This window comes from Fistularia commersonii, chromosome 17, assembly GCF_037954325.1.
Source record: "Fistularia commersonii isolate RoL2024-O1a breed Wild chromosome 17, RoL_Fcom_v1.0, whole genome shotgun sequence".
Lineage (NCBI taxonomy): Eukaryota > Metazoa > Chordata > Actinopteri > Syngnathiformes > Fistulariidae > Fistularia > Fistularia commersonii.
In genome coordinates, this window is record NC_141300.1 from 13,936,238 (window position 1) to 13,956,751 (window position 20,514).

Sequence of the window (20,514 nt, forward strand, 5' to 3'; positions counted from 1 at the left end):
TTCACCCGGCCACTCCGGTCCCCGAGCAGAATTGCAAAATAAGCTAGGTGTAAATATGTAATTGCCAGTGCTTATTCTGAAATCTGAAATATTAGGGAGCAATATGGATTGCATTAAAATCCTGGTTGTTAGGGGTATCGGTTACACAGAAGACACGCCGGAAAATGTGCACCGTCTGCGAATCCGGCGGAGATGGAGTGGGTTAGATCAGGGGGGAGATAGGTGCGGGAGAGGGTGAGGAAACGGAGATGAAGAGACAGAGAGGAAGGGGGAGGAAGATGGAAATCTCTTGATGCCTTTCTAAGAACATAGACACATTATTTAAATCTCCATCACTTTTTAATGTAAATCTGATCGGGCCCTCGCGCCGGACACTCACACACACACACACACACACGGGCAAAATTATATCTGGTTAGGGCACGGTTGCACAGGCTTGTTGTGGAATATTGTGTGTGTGTGTGTGTGTTGTATGTGGGCAGCGTGTGCACGTGTGTTTGTGTGGAATCTGATATTTGCCTCGGGCCCCGCGGCCCTGGTCTGTCTGCATCCGAAAAGCAAACTCTGCAATTATGATGACCGCCTCGTCCTTTTCATTTCCCATCTCTGTCTCGCCTTTCTCTCTCTCTCTCTCTCTCTCTCTTTCGCTCATTCTCCCCGTCCTCGCCGCCACCTGTCCGTCTCCGTCTGACCTCCTCGCCGTCCGCGGCGAGACCCGCGTCGGACGTTCTCGCCGTCCTCGCCCTCCAGAGTCTCTTTTTTTACAAATTCATCCGTTCATGTGCGTCGGCAGCAGGACGGGTCTCCTGTCAGCCGTTCATCTTTATCCCTTTTTTAATATTCAACGCCGCATGATTTGTCCACTTCACACCGAGTGGCTCAGCAGGTAATATAATGTGATTAAAATACATTTACTCCAGTACTCGAGCCCTGCTGTACTTGGATACTATTGGATATTAATGTTTACTTCTCCTTTTTCTTACCCCGCTGATGTTGAAGCCCATAATGAGCGTATAAAATATAATGGTTTTTACACAGTAAAGTAAATTATGGAGCCGGATATAAAATACTAAAAATGAGCTCCACCTCTGCAGCTATAACATTAAAATTCTGCTTACCCATGAATGTATGAGGGATCCGCCGCTCAGCCTGCTTAATTAATACCATTTTAGATATTATTAGTGCTTTTTGCAGCCCATATTTTTAATTAAGAGTATTTTTACATGTTGGTATTGTCTTAACTAAATGATGCTTATATTTATTCCGGCCCCAGCAATCCGATGCCTTTTTTTTTTTTTTTTTTTTCCTCGCCTCCGCATGCCTGCGCGCTCCCCTGTCAGGTTTGAATGAGTGATTAACTGATTGGCTGATCGGGGTGTTCCCATGTAATATGTTTCATTAATTACACTAATTATTGCCGTGTTTACTAAGGCGGCCCTGCAGTAGCCTTGCTACGCTGCTGAAAGGGAATGTCAGCAAATGTATAACACAGCCCGGCCCTGCGTATGCATGTGTGTGTGTGTGTGTGCAGGAGAAGGGTGCACAAACGGTTCTGGTGTTAAAAGTATCAGCACGTATGTGGCTGGTTCTCCATGTTCCTCATCTGGAAAATCATCCCGTGTCCTTCCCTCACCTTTCCCATATCTGCCCCGGCTCCGGCTTGATTTGTAACTTGATTTCAGGAAAGGGAAAACCTGTAGATTATCCAGCTTTCATTAGGGGGGAAAACCCAGTCCGTGTCAGAGAAAGAAGAAATCAATTTAATACAGACTTAACTGGAGGAAATTGCATATTCTGCCCCGTATGTGCTGAACAAGCATCTTCTCCTCCTCACCAGAGACCTGCCTCCTTATTAATTGCGGTGTGTGTGCACGTCAGGGAGTCTGTGCACGTGTGTTTGTTTGTTTGTATGTGTTTGCAGTGTCGGTCTATCCGGCTGTAAAACACCCCAGCCCCCCTGTGTGTGTGTGTGTGTGTGTGTGTGTGCGTGCGTGCGTGCGTGTGTGCGCTCTGTGCAGGATCGGGTGTTCGAACCCGTGCACGGCCACACGTGCATGTACGTGCGCCGCTTTGTGTCTCCTTTGTGTGTGCGCGGCCCGTCCGGCGTTTGTGAATGAGCGTCAGCGTGTTGAAAGGATGATGAACGGCCGCTTTCCTGTTCTCTCTCTGCTTTTCTGCCCTCTAAAAATATATGGGATATATTTACCTTAAGTTTAGTCGGGCGCGTTGCGGACAAGGTCACCGCGCCGCCGAGCCTTCCTCCCTCCGAGGCCCGCTCTAATCTGCGGAGCGGGAAAGTCCTTTCTCTAATTGCTTTTTATAAGGTGCCCTTTTCACATGGTGTCTCCTCCGCGCTCGCTCACTTTCACCGCCACCGCGCCGCCTGCCGCCGGAACGTCGCTCTCGTGCGTTCGGAAATCACGCCGAAGCGGCCCGACAGAGTTTACCATCCGGGCCGACCGGGTTCGCGCGCGGAGGGGGGGGGGGCTTTCGATTTCTTAAGTGTGGCCCGTGCACGGGTGAGCCGAGGAGCCGCGGCGGCGGCGGCGAGATGGTAGCAGGGGTTAAAGTGTGAGGGGGGGGAGCTGGAAGGATAAGGGGAGAGGGGGGATGAGATTGAGCTTAGTGCATTAAGACAGTGTATTATTTGCCGGTTCCACTAGCCTGCGTCCATTAGGGTTGGCTGCTGTGCTATTAAAGGGGTCAGCAAAGTGTGTGTGCGTGTGTGTGTGTGAGGGAGTCGTGCACACGTGTGTTTCCTCTTAAAGTGAGAGTGGTCCCGAGCCTGGGGGAGCAGGATCAGGCTCCCCCTGCTCTAATACCTCTTGGTTTTATTGGAGTGGATGGCCCCACCTCTAATTGTATTAGAGCTCTTCCCCGGCTCGCCCGCTTCGCTCGGGCACCTCCACGTGAGCGGGGGAACCCCTGCAGAAGACAACCTCTCCGCGGCGAGCGAGCGGACCTCCCTCGCCTCGGGTGCAGGTTTCAGGGTCGGTGCTGCTCCTCAACGTGTTCTCGCTCCTCTGGTGAGAACGCCAACCCGGCGGCAGTCCCGTCCTCGCAACCCCGGTCCCGTCCCGTCGAACCGAGCGGCGTCTCCGTCGCCGTTAGTGCGCCGGATCCCGCCGGTCGACCCCTACGGCGACCTTGATGTGCAGGGATAGCGCGTAAGCGGCGACACGTACGCGCGGGCGATGAGCTCCCCGGACGTCCGGTGCGTGGCCGCGGGCCCGAGCCGAGCCCCTCGGTGTTGCACACTCAGCGATTACTTTGGAGTTAACCAGCGAGGCTTCGCTGCCTCGCACTTTTCCTTCGCCCTTGAAGAGAGCAGAAGTTGTCAGGGTCCTCATAAAAACCCTGAACGATTGCATCCATGCGTTCTCGCTCTCCTTTTCTACCCTCTTTTTTTCTCCGTCTTCTCCTTCCAAAACCTGGCCATCTGTCTAATTGTTCACCTCCATCGCTTTAATGCCTTTTACATGCTTTTCCCCCCTCTTTCCAGGCAATAAACTTTATTTTCTTCGCAAGACTTCAATCTGCAGGGGGAGGGTCTGCAGGCAGCGGGCAGGCAGGCAGGCTGCTCACCTTCTCTGCTGGATGTGCTCCAGCGCCCTCCCTCCCCCTTCCTCCCTCCGGTCTCCCATTACTCCGTCTCTCCCTCGACATCTCCGGAGAAGGGGAGACGCCTCCGTCAAGCTGACACCTGCGCTCATCTTCTCGGCTGGCCGCCGACACGTACGGGGCCGCCCTGTAGAGGAGGCCCGACGCTGACCTCCTAATCGCCAGCCGTCTGCTGCTCTGACCTTGTCTTCCTCCGCCTCCCGACGCCGGCTTCTGTCTCCGCCAGACCCCGGGGTCTCCGAGCCCGTGCTCTTCTTCCTCCGGGCCGGTTGATGGACCGCGCGTTTCCTCCGCGGTCGCCCTTTGCACTCCACTGCTCCTCCGAGCTTGTGTGTGTTTGCGTGTGTTAAGCGGTTGTCTCCTCGCCTGTGGTTACTGCTGTGAGCAGATCATATAAGCAGGAACCCTATAATCATATCTATAATGGCCATAATCAGCCCTTTAATGCTTTGAAAGATCCTCCATATAACGGTGCAGATTGGCAGCGAGAGAGCGGCTCGGGCGTGGATAATGGCGTGCAGGCTCGCTCTTACCCTTGAGTCTCAACACCGATGTTGTTGTGTGTGTGTGTGTGTGTGTGTGTGTGTGTTTGCATGTTTGAATACACCCCGGGGCAGTTAAGTTGTCTGTAAAATGCCCCAAGAATCCCATCTCCATCAGAAGGTGCTCCTCAGACGTCCTCCGCTGTGTAATCGCTGCTCGGCGGAGCGTCCTCCCAGCCAGACAGGCGGGTGTGAAGGGGGAGGGGGCGGCACGCCGCTCCTCGGGGAAGGCGGAAGCGTCAGGAGAACCCGGCCTGGAGTCTCCGGCGTCTTCCTTCCTTCTCCCCGGACATCCCTGGACGCCTGCCGCCATTTTGGATTTCTCCCAACAGAGGGACGGAGATCTGTGGACCCGGTGTTTGGCCCCTGGAGAGTGGCGGCGGCGGGCCGAACGGGGGGCTCGCGGGCTCCTCGAGCCCTGGACCTCGCCGCTCGGCCGATACGATGGTCCTCAGAAGCAGAAGCACCGGATCTGGGCGGAGATGATGATGGATTATGCCGCGTAGGGTTTTCTCTGCTCGCCGTCTCCAACTCTGCCCATCCAGGAGGACTTTAGGAGCACACTGTGCGCGTATGAACGGGTTTCAAACAGGCGACCCGTCGTCTCCACGTCCGCGCTAGCAGTTCGTGAAGGACCGGGGTACATTTGGCGATTCCTGTCGGAGGGGTTTATGAGATCCTGCACAGCGGTGCTTCAAATGGAGGCGATCGCTGGAGAAATCCAGAGTCCCCGCGCTCCTCTGGTCCATCGCAGAGCTTCCCCGGAGCTCCGGTGGAGCCTCAGCAGTCACTTACACCGAGCGCTGGCTTTGCCGTGTTCAGAGGAGACTCATTAGCATAAAAATCACAGTCCTGCCTTCCGTGCACCGAAGGAGGGATGCGAGCGTGGAGTCCCGTCACGCTGATCTCAGTGGGGGAGCGCGGGAAGTAAGCCACGCCTCGGCGCGTCGTCGTCGGCGACAGGTCGCTTCTTTATTCTGCCCGATTTCCGGAAAGAGCAAAGGGTTTTGAAACGTACACGGGTTCTCCTGCGGAGGTGAAGCTCACCCGCGTCTCGGGAGATGACTGACACCGCGCCGGTCGTCCCTGGGGTTCGGTGGTTCCCTCTGCGCCTCCGTCAGACCGACCCGCCTGAGATCCCCGCCGAGAACTCACCCCTTGTCCCCGGATCATGTGAAATCAGAGCCGATGAGCCGAGGCCTGGCGGTGGATGATCTGCACAGATCCTCTAACTCCACAGGAGGGCCTGTCAGAGTTCCCGTCGACTCCGGGAGCTCTTTGTGGATTCCGGTTTCTCGCCGAATCCACGATCTGCTCGGACGTTTGATCTCAAAGAAGCCGTCTCACACACACACACACTCACACACACACAGACACACAACAGAGGGATTCGGTGCTCTGAAGAACAGGCTGGAGGTGGAGATGAAGCCTGACCTCCGCCTGCCCGGTGGACTGACGTTGCCGGTCGTCTCAACGGTATCGTCTCTTTCTCCTTTCAGCACAAAGCCAGAGTGGAAGCCATGATGTGCGACCTGGCCTCCCTCCGCAGCGTCAGGGAGTTCTCTGAGGCCTTCATCGCCAAGAAGCTGTGAGTAGACATGAACGTTCACGCCTCTTTTTCTTTGGACGCTCTGGGGTGGCGGCCTGCGTCTCAGCAGGACGTCAGATTCGGCCTTCAACTTCTCATCCGCCCCCGACAGTTTGTCGTTTATTTCCGTTTCTCCGCGGTTGCGAAAAGCCTCTGCAGAACCCGTGGCGGCCGAGACGATCGGTCTCCGTCATTCCACAAAGACGGAAGAAGAAGAAAACCAAAGTTCACTGAATCGGAAAGCGTCAAGCTAAAAATAGCAAGCGGCAAAGTACTTCACTCAGTCACTTCCAGTTTCCTCTCCCCCCCCCGAAAGGACGGCGAGCCGCTGCTGACGGCGACCATATGGGCCGGCCCCTCGAGCCGGGGCCCGTTTGCGTTCCTGACATTGGCCGGGCAGATCTGATGCTGCGCATTTTTTTTTTTGTGTCGGTCAGCTCTTCCGCCGCGTCCTGCGTCTCCAGCCTGCGTCGCTGCTATTTTTGGGGTCGCGCGTCTCGTCATTTGTACCGCTCAACCACCTGCAGGTCCCTTGGCAGGGAGCCTGTGTGTGTGTGTGTGTCGGTGTCAGGGGAGCCCCTTGGGGCGAGGCAGGGCAGTCGTCGCCTGCAGCTGCCCCGGGGCGGGGTATGGCCGTCCAGGCCCGGCGTCTGGGGGTCAAAGCCGGGTCTAATGGCGGACTCGCCTCGCTGTCCGGCGGCCCTTCTGCTCCCGCTGCAGATCCGAGCTCCTGCAGGAAACCACCTTTCCACAGAAACCCCTGTCAGTTTAGGTGCGTTTGCACGTATTTATATATTTGACGGATTCTCCCTCTCCTGCCGTCACTCGGTCTTCCCGTCCCAGCCGCTCGCCGCCTCCGTCTCAGTATTTTGGCAAGGTTGTATTTCTTCATTAGCCGTGCTGTTGGGTGGGGGGCAGGGGCGGGGGGGGGGGGGCGGGGGGGGTCCCGGGGGACGTCAGAGTACATTAATTCTCATCAGAAGGCTCGCGGAGCCGAGTGGAAGCCGGGAGCTTTGAGCTGTGAATGGCACTGGGCAGCTGTCTGAGTCTACCGCCACTCTATTACGCCTCGTATGTCTGCAGGCATAACGCACACATGCAAACACACCCGCGCGCCCGCAGGGAGTCCCTGCGCACACACACCTCAACGCGTAGGGCAAACACACACACACACACACACACACACACACACACACACACACACACACACACACACACACACACACACACACACACACACACACACACACTCGCACGCGCGAGCGCGGCCACGCTCCCGAGGCATGTCATTGACAGGTGAAATGTAATCCGAGTCCTTTTCCTTCCGCGGCTGCGAGCGCCGTTCGCCGTTCCATTGACCCCCGTGCCGCTTTAATTGCCTGTCCTTTGAAATGAAATTACCTGGATATTGATATCGCCGAACACGCCGCCGTTTCACCGGGACGTAATTGACGGCGGGATCTCTGCGGAGCGTTCCCGTAATTAACGCGCGCGGGTTGTTTCCACCGCCGATCGTCTTTGTATCGCGTCGCGCCCGGCTCTCGTCCGGGCAGGCGCGTGTGCAAACACTCGCTACCCTCCCCGCCTCGCCGTTCTTCCGGCGTGTGCGTGGGCCGCGAAAATCCGGCCTGGAAAATAAAGCGGCGCCCGGCCCGTCTCGGGTCCGAGCCCATCGCACACAAGCAATCTCCTCCTGCCGGGCCGCGTTATCACCGAGGTCGGGGGTCACGCCCGGGGGGGGTTATCCAAAGTAAGTATATAAACCCATGCGTCCCCGCTGGGCCGTTAACATCCTCGTTTGACCGGGGCTGAGATTGCGGCGTGCTGCGGGGTCTTAATGTGGGCACGGGGACGGCGCTCCGTGGCAGCCGGCCTATTAAAGACATTCATTAGACGTGCACTTATGAGAGAGGGACCAGCTGGTGGGCAGTTGGATTAACAGGCCTTTTACATCACAAGCACGCTCGCCCTGCGTGGGGGAAATCTCCTGCCGGACGGAGGAAAAGTTTAGCGTCTCGAAACACGAGCGCCAGCCCCGGACGGAGGGACGGAGGGACGTTCGGCCCCGACCGGCGTCCCTCTCGGCTCCTCCGATTCGCCTCCTCCACTGGCTTATCAGATCTCCCTTTTTTTTTTTTTTTTTTTTTTTTTTTTTCATAAGACGATTCCGCTCCGCCGAGGTTTTCCCGGATTCCCTGGGTTTCTGGTGTTTTTGGAGGCGAGCGTAAACATCTGGCCGCGGGTGTTAATGTGCTGACGCCGGCGTTCTCCACGTCGACCGGTGACGGGGTTTGTGCTCTTTAATGAACCTCGTGCGTCGGCAGGCCTGAAGGTGATCGTACAGTACACTCCTATGTAATGGCATGGGATGGCTCATTATAGCGAGGCATAACAATTCACACATTAATTTTCCAGCATCCAGTTTTTAATTAATCCAGTAGGCAGTCTTAAACACAGGGTACACAAATTGCCTTCGGCCTCATAATTAATTCTAATGGAAGAAATTAAAAATTGGTGGGGTGTGTTTGGATTGTTCGCCTGTGTTACTGTGGTTTCGAGCTCGCTGGAGCGACGCTGTCACCGACAAGGATCTCTTGCTGCCCTGACCAATCCGGCGCTGCGGAAGCAGGCGCTCATTTATGCGGAGAAATGTCGTTTTGTCCCTACTCACACACTCCCACACACACACATGCTCAGATATCTCACAAGAAGAGGGTCCCCTAGAAGGTGCGTCCTCCCATGATGGGATTCCTGGAGCTTTTCCACCGAGCTGCTATCGCTATCCATTAGCGCCCGGGCCGCCGAGCGTTTGAAACTCCCGTGTCTCGGTTTGCCGCCGCTCCTGGAGCCCGTCCAGCCGCGCTCGGCGGCGAGGCTTCACTGATGTTCCCGGCGCGCGAGGACCCACGGCTCTGCCGCAGCCGGGCTCCTCTCATTTTCATTCCCCGTGTTGAATAAACATGGCTCTGCTCCGGTTTTGATTTTCATCCAGCAGATGAGTAAGCACTGCCGCGCTCTCCCCGCAGGCCGCTCCACGTCCTGGTGTGCAACGCCGGCGTGTGCGGGCAGCCGTGGAGCCTGACCGAGGACGGCCTGGAGTCCACCTTTCAGACGTGCCACCTGGGACACTTCCTGCTGGTGCAGCGGCTGCAGGAGGCGCTGCGCCGCTCGGCCCCCGCCAGGGTGGTGGTGGTGTCGTCCGAGTCCCACAGGTGAGGACGCCCGGGACGCCTGCGCGGGAACACGCACGTTTCATCTACGGCTCTGTAATACGTCCGCGCTCGTCTTCCAGAGCGCTTTCAGAAGGCTGATTATTTGTTATTTCGCCCCCGTCGGTTCTGCTGTCCTCAGATCGGCCTCACTCGGCGGAAACTCCTCTCCGCCGGCAGGCTTTCGCCGCGAATTAAATGTATCATCAACATGATGGATGGGCTTATCAGCTCAAATTTACTTTGATCAAGTATCTGCTCCTGACCCCCTGACTCAGCCCCCTCCCCCTTTTTCCCGTCATCATTTGTTCCCCAAGTCTATCTTTTTTTTTTTTTTTTTTTGGTGAAACAACTTCCACGGGCGTGTCCATCTTTCCTGTCATACACCAGACCAGCACAATAGCAGTCAATGATCTTTGAGCTCCAGCTCCTTGCCATGTATGTATGTGTGTGTGTGTGTCTGTGTATATGTGTGTGTGTGTGTGTGTGAGAGCGTGCATTGATCCAGGCCTCAGTCAGTCACACGGCCAAGCGGGGTGATTGATTGGAGCTCGGCAGAGTGACCTGAGACAAGGAGAACATACGCAGAGTTATTCTAGCAGATCCAGCCGTAGCATATGAGCGACGCTGTGCGCGTCGCCGTGCACGAGGGGGGACCCACACCCAGATCCCCTGAAGGTCACACTACGTTTCCTGCAGGACAGGAAGGCGTGCTGGAAGAGAGCACGTCCGGAGAGCAGTATCGACAGCCTCTGATGGATGTGCCCTCCCCTCCTCCCCCCCAGACGGCTGGCGTGGGACGGCGAGCGCCGACGTTTGCCGTGTTTCCCCCCCCCAAGGGCGGGAACGCTGCCCCCTTCCCTCCACAGGGGCCTTCAAAGGGGGCTCAGCCTGGACCTCGGGGACTCGGCCACCCTTGGAAACAGGCGGTATCTCCTCTTCCATCTTCCGGCCCCCATCTCACCCCTGTTTTCTTATCTCCACTTTGGGCTGATTTCCCGTGGATTCCCTTCCCCCACCCCGGTTCTGCGCCGTGTCCACAAAGCTTCTGGTCCACGCGTGAAAGCCTCCGCCTACACGGTGGAAAGCCAGGCTCCTCAGCAGCGCCACGCTCAGCCTCTGTCTTTGCAGAGATGAACACCTGGATCACCTCAGACTTCAGATGTTTCCTAGCAAGGTTTCAATTATGTTTTCACAGCGATGGGCAGTCGAAGCAGACGGTTCCCGGCTGGGTTCCCACAGGAGGCCTTCCTGTGTGGAGTCTTCATGGGGTTCCTCAGGGTTCTCCAAGTACATGCGGGAGGCCCACTGCAGACTCTGTGACAGGGGTGTCAAACCTAAATGCACAGTGGGCCAAAATTTAAAACAGGAAAAAAAAAATCACAGGCTAACATTGTTATATATTGAAAAAAATCTTCCTCCGGATATAACAATGAATCTCTGCATACGGACCCAAAGAAGTTTTTCTTAAAAACTGAATATGGTTCAAGCAAAGCTAAATACTGTACAATATATAACTTAATATTGCACACATGCAAATTCATGTTTTCTGCCTTTCTTTTCACCATTTTTCAGAGGGGTAGCACAGTGCCAGCATTAGCATAAGGTTGCTATGACTACTGTCAACAGAGGAGAGGATGTTGCTGTCATGATTTTCATGCTGAAACACCAGCAGAGCATTCTGGGATTTCTAGTATTAGCGATACGTGCACTATAGGCTATAAATGCGGGCGGGTCAGTGTTTGACACCGATGCCCGACATTGTTCCAACATGTGGATGAAAGGGTGAACGCTCATATGTCTCTGTATCTGTCCCTGTGATTGGTCCAGGGTGAACCCCGCCTCTCAGCCAATCACAGCTGGGATAGACTCCCCCCCCCCAGACCATGACTGCAGGAGAGGCAATGTAGATGATGAATGAATGAATGAATGTGTTGACAGCCAGATCAGCAGTGAAAATCGAAATAAAAGTTGTCCGATGCACATATAAGAACATCTGGGGTTCATTCTGGCTCCCGCTCAGGTCGTTTGGTGACGGCGAGTGTAACGATGAGCGTGCACGCCGTCCAGCCGGACACCAAGAACCCTTTTCCCTCCGGTCGGCCCGAGTTCTCCCAGCCGTACGGCGACAGTGCTGGTGGAGGTCAGGGGAGGGTGCAGCAGTCTTTTGCTTGCAGAAGTCATCTCACAGTAGTGGCAGTGAGGTGAGGAGCCTGCAGATGTTGTAACTCAGCCGTGCACGGAGGAGGAGGAGGAGGGAGGAGACAGTAAAGTGAAGGCAGCCAGCTTGTAAAATCACAACAAGGAAGCCAGGTGACACTTTGATTGGTTGTTTTCTAATGACTGTATTAATATGTAGGATGTGTTACACCACTTTGCAGCCCGTCTCCTCTGCGACACACACACACACACACACACACACACACACGCACAGGCGGTGTTGTGTTGCAGTGGAAGTGTGTGTCCTGTGCGTCGCAGCGGCGGCGTGGTGTTTAAGGGGCCTCGTCAAACATCTGGATTTTAACAGCTTTGTGGCAGCAGTTATAGAAGCCGGCTCGCCGTTGATTTGTTTGCAGTCACAGCCTCACATCTGCCGCCGGAGAGCACGCTCGCCTCCGCCCTCCTGACCGCTCCCTTTTTCAATGTCCTCCAGGTTCACGGACCTTCTGGACTCCGGCGGCAAGGTGGACCTGGCCCTGCTGTCCCCGCCGAGGAAGGACTACTGGTCCATGCTGGCCTACAACCGGGCCAAGCTCTGCAACATCCTCTTCAGCAACGAGCTCCACCGCCGCCTCTCGCACCACGGCGTCACGTCCAACGCGCTGCATCCCGGCAACATGATGTACACCTCCATCCACCGCAGCTGGTGGCTGATGACCTTCCTCTTCAGCCTGGCCAGGCCTTTCACCAAGTCCATGGTAAGGACCGCGACACGCCTCGCTGCTTCACCGGAGCGGCGGAGAGGCCGCTCTTGACAAGATGGGGTTCGCCTTGGGTACCCGGTCGGGGTGGACTCTCCGACCTGGTCGGGCCCGGGTTCTTCTGACCCTCACGCTCAGTCAGCCTGTGTATTTGTCGGAGTCCTGATATAGAAGGCAAGAGAGGGATGGGGCTGACCTTCTCAGTGAGGGACCAGGAGCAAAGATCATGTCTCACACAGAGATACACCCTGGTTTTCTGTTGTCGTCTGAAAGACCATCCCCCATCATGAGATTGAGCCGTAGCCCAGATCCTGGGTGCTACGGCTGTTTCATTGAATGTTACACACACACACACACACACACACACACACACACACACACACACACACACACACACACACACACATGCTGTGGACCCTCACTGTCACTGTCAGAGATGTTCCACCGTATATCTGTGTTACCACATTGTATTCTAGCATTGAGTGTGTGTGTGTGTGTGTGTGTGTGTGTGTGTGTGTGTACACAGAGGAGGAGCCGTGTTTCGGAGTGAGAGTGTGTTCTCAGTATTGGATGTCCTGCTGGAGGCCGGCCATTACTGCAGCCTGTAGGAGCTCCTAGAAGTCCAAAGGACTTTAAATGGTTTTGTTTCAAAACTTTGCTCCGAACATGATAATATTTCCCCGTGTCTCTGGAACCCCTCGTACTGGAGGAGGCGGCGGCTGCTTTTATTTTATAATTTTATAACTTTTATTTTTTTATTTTTTGCTTTTTTATTTTATTTCTTTGGTTGGGACAGTGCATGTTAATGAACACACATGAGACAGGCATTGAAACACACCACTCCGGATTGTAGCCATGGGCTAATTTGCATCCGTTGTCCCACAGTTGCGCTCACAAACACACTCTCATTCATCCTGACCTATTGTAGTACCCGGACGAAGACACGGGGAGAACATGCAAACTCCACACAGAAAGGCCGCGTCAGGCCCGGGACGAACCCGGGACCCTCTAGCTGTGAAGCACGAGCACTAACCGCTGCGCTACCTCCGTCGTTCTTGGAGGCCGGGGTTGCAGAGGGTACGAGTGTTTTTACACCTGTGATTGTTACACAGACCAGACCTTTCCTCTCCAAGGACGGCCGTCCTTTCCCACTCTGCGCCCGTAGAACCTGAGGCGTGGAGATGAAGGCCCTGCTTTGGACGTCAGTCTGGATGGAGCGTCTCTCCACCGCCGGCTTTGGCACTTTTGTCAGTGTTTTGTTGGGCGAGGTGCGAGCCGTCCTGTGTGACGCACCAAAGGCCGAGCGGAACATCCGTTGTGTTCCAAAAGTAGTTTTACTCGATCCCGGTTCTCCGAAAGCAGCGTTAACCGTCGGCGCGGCGTCTCCACGGGAAGAACCGGCGGCGGCGTCTGCACACACAGATGATTAAATATGGTGTAGATGTTTGTAAATATTAAAAGACAAAGGTGGAGCCGGTAATTAAAATCTGCGGTGCTGACACTGCAATTAGCTTAAACTCGTGTCTGATAAAGGCCACACACACACACACATACACACACACACGTTGCACGGGCACACCCTTAAGCTGAGCGTTTGCTCTTATTTAAATGTGGACTTGATAAGGCCCCGGGAAGTGTATCCTCTTTAAAATAGCGCTCTCCTCTCCGTCTGCCCCCACATTAAGGGCTTAATAAAACAGTGATATTATTTCCGTTATTGGTTGCGGGGATATGAAGATGCTATCGCTTTAATTGCCTGCGCACGCTTCCGGGATCCGTGGAGATTGTTCCGGGATGCAAACATAAGCAGAATGTTGCCTCCAAAAAACAATCACGGAGGCCCCCGTGTGTGTTCTTGTGCAAATAACCGGCCTCTCATTTAAAGCACCGGCTTGATTTATGGCAGCGCGGGACGAGCGAGCCCACGCACACACACACACACACATGCACACACATGCAAAGAGACACCTGGAATCCTCATCCCGTCATGGCCTGAGCGTCCCTCATGCAGTGGTGAACCTGTGGCTGTGCTCAGACCCGTCTGCGGCGGCGGCGGCGGCGGCGGCGGCGGGCTGCAGCCCACTCCGCCAGCGATGAGCGCCGCTGATTCTGTTCTGCTGAGTGGAGAGAAGCATCTATAAAGAGCCGTGACATTTTAATCAGCCAAACTATCTGTGGTGAACATCATGTTCCCCTCCCCGCGCCTTGATCTACTTATCAGAGATGACGCGGCCGGGCCTGTAACCCCTGTTTCTTTAATTCGCCGTGTTTGGAGTGGGAGTTTTGCCTGTGTCCTCGGCTGTGATTATCAGGAATAAATGATCTCGCCGGCAGTGGGTTTGCCGGAGACGGCTACCGTCGGGGAGAACGGGAAGCGGGAAAAAAACAGCTCGCTATCGCGGCGCCTCGGTTCGGCGTCTGCGATTAAATGGTCAAATTTTGATTGACGGATTTGGGCGATTCATTTCAGCATCAGATAGCGGGACTTCTTTTTTTTTTTTTTTTTTTTTCCTTCTCACACGCCGTCTCCCCCCGTGCGCGCACACTCCATGTAAGCCGTGCGTCGGGAGTCCCGGGGCCTGTTGTTAGGCTGTAACCTTTGTGAGGTTGTCCTCGTCCCGCCCCGCCGTAACGCTGACCCTCTGACATTTTGTTGACGGGCTGATTGCTCCCCACAGATCGCCGTGGCCTCAGGCTCCGAGCAGCTGGGCCCGGCTATCCAATCTATACCTTAACTATAGGCGCAGACAGCGCCGTTCCGGGTGGGGATCGGCGTTGGAAGTGGCTCTAGCACCTCATCACGCTCTTTAATGGATGGGGGGGGGCCGCGGGGCCGAGAGGCTCCGACGGTCCAATCAGACACCTCCGTCACCCCGGGGGGCCGACCGCGTGCGCGCCCTCGACCGGTCCCATGCTTCTTTGCGTTTTAGCATGATTATTTTCCCCAGGATCCCGCCTCGGGCAGCAGGCCACCTTTTTACATATGCACAGGCTGAACTTTTGACCAGGCTCCGGCAGCCGGGCCGCCGTGGAGGGAAATGGAGGAATGGCACCGCAGGCTCCGCCTCTGCGCGGACCAGGTGTTCTCCGCCGCACCTTCGGGGGTTCAACCCCGACACGCGTCCTGCGGCCGGAACATCGGCGTACGACCGCAGGAGACCCGCGGAGCCGAGGCTCGGAAACCTCGGCTCCTTGTCTCTGCAGAAGACCTTCATTGGGTTCTGAATCTCTGCCGGAGCACAGGAACCCCCCACTGCACACCAGGCAACCTGTGTGTGTGTGTGTGTGTGTGTGTGTGTGTGTGTGTGTGTGTGTGTTGGTGCTCAACCATGCGGAACGAAGAAGGCGCAGAGGTCCTGCCCCCCCCCCCTTCTCGTCTGCGGGGTTAGATGAGCTGTCAGGACCTTGTAATAGAGTCCTCTTGGATGATTAGGGGCTGCAGAGGAGGGGTTCAGCTCCAGCTCCAGCTCCAGCTCCAGCTCCAGGAGACACTCTGAAGGTTTTCTCCTCCTCGGGCTGGACGTCACATCGGGCTTTATGCCCCGTGGAAGTTCACCTGCAAGAACCGAAGCTATTTGACGTCTCGCCTCCAGGGGTCGGGCCTGGATCTGGAGCTCCACGGGATGGATGGGGCTCGTCTGCCAGACCTTCTCGGACGTGCAGCTGCACAGTGTGTGTTGAGATGGATGGAGGGAGAAAGAGCGAGAGAGAGGGAAGGAAGGAGAGAGGGAGATGGAGAGGCATGGAGAAAGAGAGATGTGTTGGTGTGGGGATGGATAGAAGCATACAATCCCATTTGACTGCATTGACATGTGTGTTCCTGCCCAATCCTGTTACTGGGATTATTGTCCACGGAGATACCATTTCATTAAAGAAAACAAACACACACACACACACACACACACACACACACACACACACACACACGCACACAGTGAACAGGGATGGCCTGAGGCCTGGTTATGCGGTCCATTGCACAGGGAAACTGTGTAAATGGTTTATTGTGGATGAGTTGATGTGATGGAGAGCGTGTCTGGATCAATAAAGAACCAATCAAATGCTGACAGTCTGCTACTGTATGCAGTCAGTCATTCACTCCTTCCACACACACACACACACACACACATATACACACACAAAATCAGTTACACAACACCCGTGTGAAGGAGACACGAGCAAAATATCCCCTCTGAAAGCAAAAGAAGTTGGAAAAGAAAGTGATTTCCGGGGTTGAAACATCTGAGGAGGTGTTTGTGCGTGTGTGTCGCACAATGTGTGTGTGTGTGTGTGTGTGTGTGTGTTTACCAGGAGTCTGTGCTCAGAGCGTCCAGCAGACACCTCGGGGAGGCCATTAGGACGTGTCGGCGCTCGGGTCAGCCCCGGGTCGGAGGCCTGAGACCGGGCCGAGGGGCCGAGGAGACACCTTTCACACGCCTCCTTTGGAGCTTTCCAGCCTTCTCCTCCGGTGACCCTCAGAGAGGTGTCACCTTTGACCCCTCCTTCCCCCCCACCGAACCCCCGATGCAACCCCCCCCCCCCCTTTTGTTGTGACACAGAGCTGATGGACTATTTTTCAAATTGATTTCAAAAATGTACATAAGCAGCCGATCCGCTCGCCCAGATTACCTATTGATTTTTAATATGAAAAGCTCATTATATAAGCAGGAACTGCAACACAAAAAGCTAGCCAACCTTTGCATAAATCCTTTAATTGAATTTCCAGAGCCCGTGGTTCTACATTTTTTAATTAAATCCATTTCTTTTTTTAAGGGTTGCTGTGTAATTTGCATGCTGTGAAGTGGGTGCTGTCCCAGATAAAGTGCCATTGATCCTTATTAAGGCTCACCTCTGGGCTCGCTGAAAACCAACCGCAGAAATTAAATGTGCTCATGGTGCATACACTTATTGCCCGCATGATAGGATTAGAGGCAGGAGGAGAGCGAGGGAGGGGGGGAGATAGAGATGGAGAGAAGGAGTGATTGGGTAAGAGGTGGGGACGTGGGGGGGATTATTAATAGTTGTTCATATTAATGTCATATTTCACCTCTCCTCCTCCGGGATGAAGCCGGGGAGAAGGTGTTTACAGATCCAGCGGGGCGCTGATGTTTCTCCGGCTGCTCCTCCGCCGTCCGGCATGTGTGTGTGTGTGCACGGTGTGTGTGTGTGTGTGTGTGTGTGTGTGTTCAAAGGCTGCCTTTAGAAACACCTCCAGACTGGAGGTTCGGGTGTGTAATTGTGGAGCGCGGCTCTGTGGAGGGGCTCAGGCGGAGGTCCTTGGATGGAACCGGAGCTGGAGATGGTATCTCATTAATCCTCGGCAGGTCGTGGATATTAGGAGGTCGTGGTCTGCAGTCTGTGCGGGGGGGGAGGGGGCGTTTAACCGCCTATTTAGAGATTAAATGATACTTAATTCTGGTGTCCGTACCCCACTTAGCACGGGCTAGCATGTGATGATGATGTGTGTGTGTGTGTGTGGATTTTTTTTTTTCCCCACAGCGTTTGTGCTCTGTGATAGCGAGCGAGGCGCCGCTGTCTTCCCGTGCGGCCGTATGCAGACGGCGGAGCCAATCAATAGGGATTAACCTTTGACCCCGAGCACATACTTATAGCCGGCCCTGGCCGCTCGCACACCTCTCATCAGTTTCACTTAAACACTGCTCTTCACTCAATAAGGCACCGCACGCTAATTCATTTCAAAGATGGAGAGGCCCTGTCCACATACCTCTCACACACACACACACACACACACACACACACACACTCACACACAACAGTGTCACTTTCAGATAACATAAATAAGGAGAAGATAAAGTGCATGGCTGCCATGCCACATAAATTAGATCGCCGCCTTTCCGGATTCTCCGCGTCGCACACGTGCACGGCTGACAGTAATGGATCCCGGAGAAGAAGTAGAAGGCTGTCCTCAGGAAACATCTGCCGGTGGAACCGGCTCCCTCGGCCGGCACGTGCGCGGCGGTCCGAGCACCCGCGGGCGATTCCACAGAGGACGCTGTGGATTCATCTGGGGAAGAAATGTGCTGATGATGTTTGACTTCCGAGTCGTCCTTCTGTCGAGAAAAATGAGAACAGTTCCGAATTCCAAACATCTCACTTTTTAACATTTCTAAAATTGCTTGATGATGCAGGTGCAGATGGATCTGCAGGTGTATGTCTGTGTGTGTGTGTGTGTGTGTGTGTGTGCGTGCAGGGTGTTGTATGCAGTTTCAAAGGTTGTGTGTGTCGGCCCCCTCGGCAGTACTTCACACCAGTGTTTTCCTACTTTGAAGCATTCTGTGCCAAAACAGCTAGCTTAGCTACCAGGGATGGTCTCCAGGTATGCACTCGGACCTTCTCATGCACACACACACACACACACACACACACACACACACACACACACACACACACACACTTGTGTCTTCCTCGTGAAATATTGACATGGGCTGACTGATTGTCTGATGTCTCTCTATCTTTTGTGTACATTACTATGTGAAAATGTGTACTTGTGTGTGCGTGTGTGTGTGTGTGTGTGTGTGTGTGTGTGTGTGTGTGTGTGTGTGTGTGTGTGTGCGTGTGTGTGTTAAGCAGTGCAGTGTCAGCAGTATGTGCTGCAAGTATTGACCCAGGCCTGTCCTCTGCTCTGACTGGCTCTTGTCCCTTACTTGTCATCTCTCTCTCTTTCTTTCTCCCCCACTCTCTCTCTCTCTCTCTCTCTCTCTCTCTCTCTCTCTCTCTCTCTCTCTCTCTCTCTCTCTCTCTCTCTCTCTCTCACACACACACACAAAGCAGTGAGAGTGTAACCCCTGGGTCTGGGCTGCAGATGAGGATGAAGTCTGTGGTCCTTCCATGCTGTGGATCAGACCTTCTGACTCTTTGCATGTACTGTTTGTTTTGAGAGTCCCCCCCTGTTTGCGTCCCCTTTACTTCCCCCACCCAGGAGGTGTGTGTGTGTGTGTGTGTGTGTGTGTGTGTGTGTGGAGGGAGGGAGGTGGGTGAAAGACCCCGGCAGAGAAAGAAAAAGCGTGTTTGATTTCCTTTATTTAATCATAATCCAATCAGTCAAAGTCTGCGAGCCGGGCCGGCTGCATGTCCGGGCTGAGCCGGCCGGTCGCAACAGCGCTCATACAGACTGCCACCTAAAGGTGTGTGTGTGTGTGTGTGTGTGTGTGTGTGTGTGTGTGTGTGTGAGGTGGGCCCGTGGGATTGGACCACTCTATGTGTTATTGATCACATCGCAGTTGCATGTTGTGCTCAATCATGTGTTCCATGCGTCTGGCGCTGTCCTCTCCCACCTGGCCCATTAGATTAGGCTAATGCATTCAGCCATTGATTAGTCATTACGTCCAGGCCCGAGCGGCCCGTCGCCGACCCGCTCTGACTCTACTTGACCTTTGACCCCGGCGCCCCTGTCATCCGCCCGCCGCTGACATATTAAGCAAACACACGCACGGGGGTATCTGATGCGTTTTGTGTCGGATTATATTCAACCCGCCTACACCACCTGTATGACATCCACTACCGATGGCGTTCCCGTGGCAACCCCCCCCCCCCCCCCCCCCCCCGCCCCTCCCACAATCACATGCAAGAGAGCCCTATGGATTGTATCACCGAGCACGGGACCGCCATCGATCTCCAGATGGACCGCAAGCTGGTTGATCGCCGCGCAATAAGGACCCTGTCAGGACGTGGGTGTAGAGCCCTGCATGTGAAGGGTGTATTCATGCAAACACACACACACACACACACACACACACATTGCCATGTGTTTCGTTGTAGAAGTTGCCCACCCTGTAATACCTGGACCTTCTCTCTGCATCGCTTTAAATCTGAATTTGTGGTCTGGTTTTGGCACGATCTCCTGGCTCCACGGCGCCTCCAAAAAGCAGCGCTTCCTGCGGCCCGGGAAGGGATGCAACTTTTGGCAGGCTCCTCCCCGCCGCTTGAGAAGCTGCTCCTGGGTCAGCGCCCCGTGGAGGCCGCCTGGATCACATCTCTCCATCTTAGCGCTCACGCTCTGACACGTTTTAACCAGAGGAGAGAAGTCAAGGTCAAGACCGTGACCTGGCCGGGCCCGTGAGAGGAGCCCCCGCCCTCCTCCTCCTCCTCCGGCCTCCATGGGGACGGGCGTTTTGTGGGCCGGGCCGTGAGTATGGATGTGCGGAGTGGCGCCGGCGCTGAGTGATCGGGGAACGATGTCCTTATTGGATATGAGCTGGCTACTCCGTGGCTCTGCATTAAATTTGTATTGGACAGTAAATTAATGATTGGATGATGCTATTGACGCTGGCGGTATTGAACATATAAACAAAATGTTCTTTTGAAGCATTGTGTGCGCGGGACGCCCCGCGGGGGTGGGAGTGGCCCAGCGGCGCTTAAGAAAGAATAAATCCATGTTAAGTCGGCGGAGTATTGGAGGAAAGGGGGGCCGGGATCGATGGGGTCTCTGCGCCGGAGAAAAAAATCTTTTTGTGCTCCTTTCGCGGATCGGACGCGAAGCAGCGCCGCCGCCGCCGCCCGTTTGAATTTACGGCGCCCCTCCCACGGGTTCTGCTCACCTGCCTCACAGGGAGACGGGAATCAAACCCTCGTCCCGTCTGCGCCCGACGGACGCGGCTTCCACGGGAGCGGATCAA

At 54.9% G+C, this 20,514-nt stretch overlaps 1 protein-coding gene across 1 annotated transcript in view; it reads left to right on the top strand.

Moving 5' to 3' along the window:
* Window positions 1–20,514, top strand: part of wwox (WW domain containing oxidoreductase) — a 101,898-nt gene that overhangs the window by 24,565 nt on the left and 56,819 nt on the right. Inside the window, exons 6-8 of the mRNA XM_086162952.1 lie at window positions 5,663–5,751; window positions 8,778–8,963; window positions 11,614–11,878. Coding sequence (XP_086019078.1) covers window positions 5,663–5,751; window positions 8,778–8,963; window positions 11,614–11,878 — 540 coding nt within the window. The remainder of the gene's footprint in view (window positions 1–5,662; window positions 5,752–8,777; window positions 8,964–11,613; window positions 11,879–20,514) is intronic.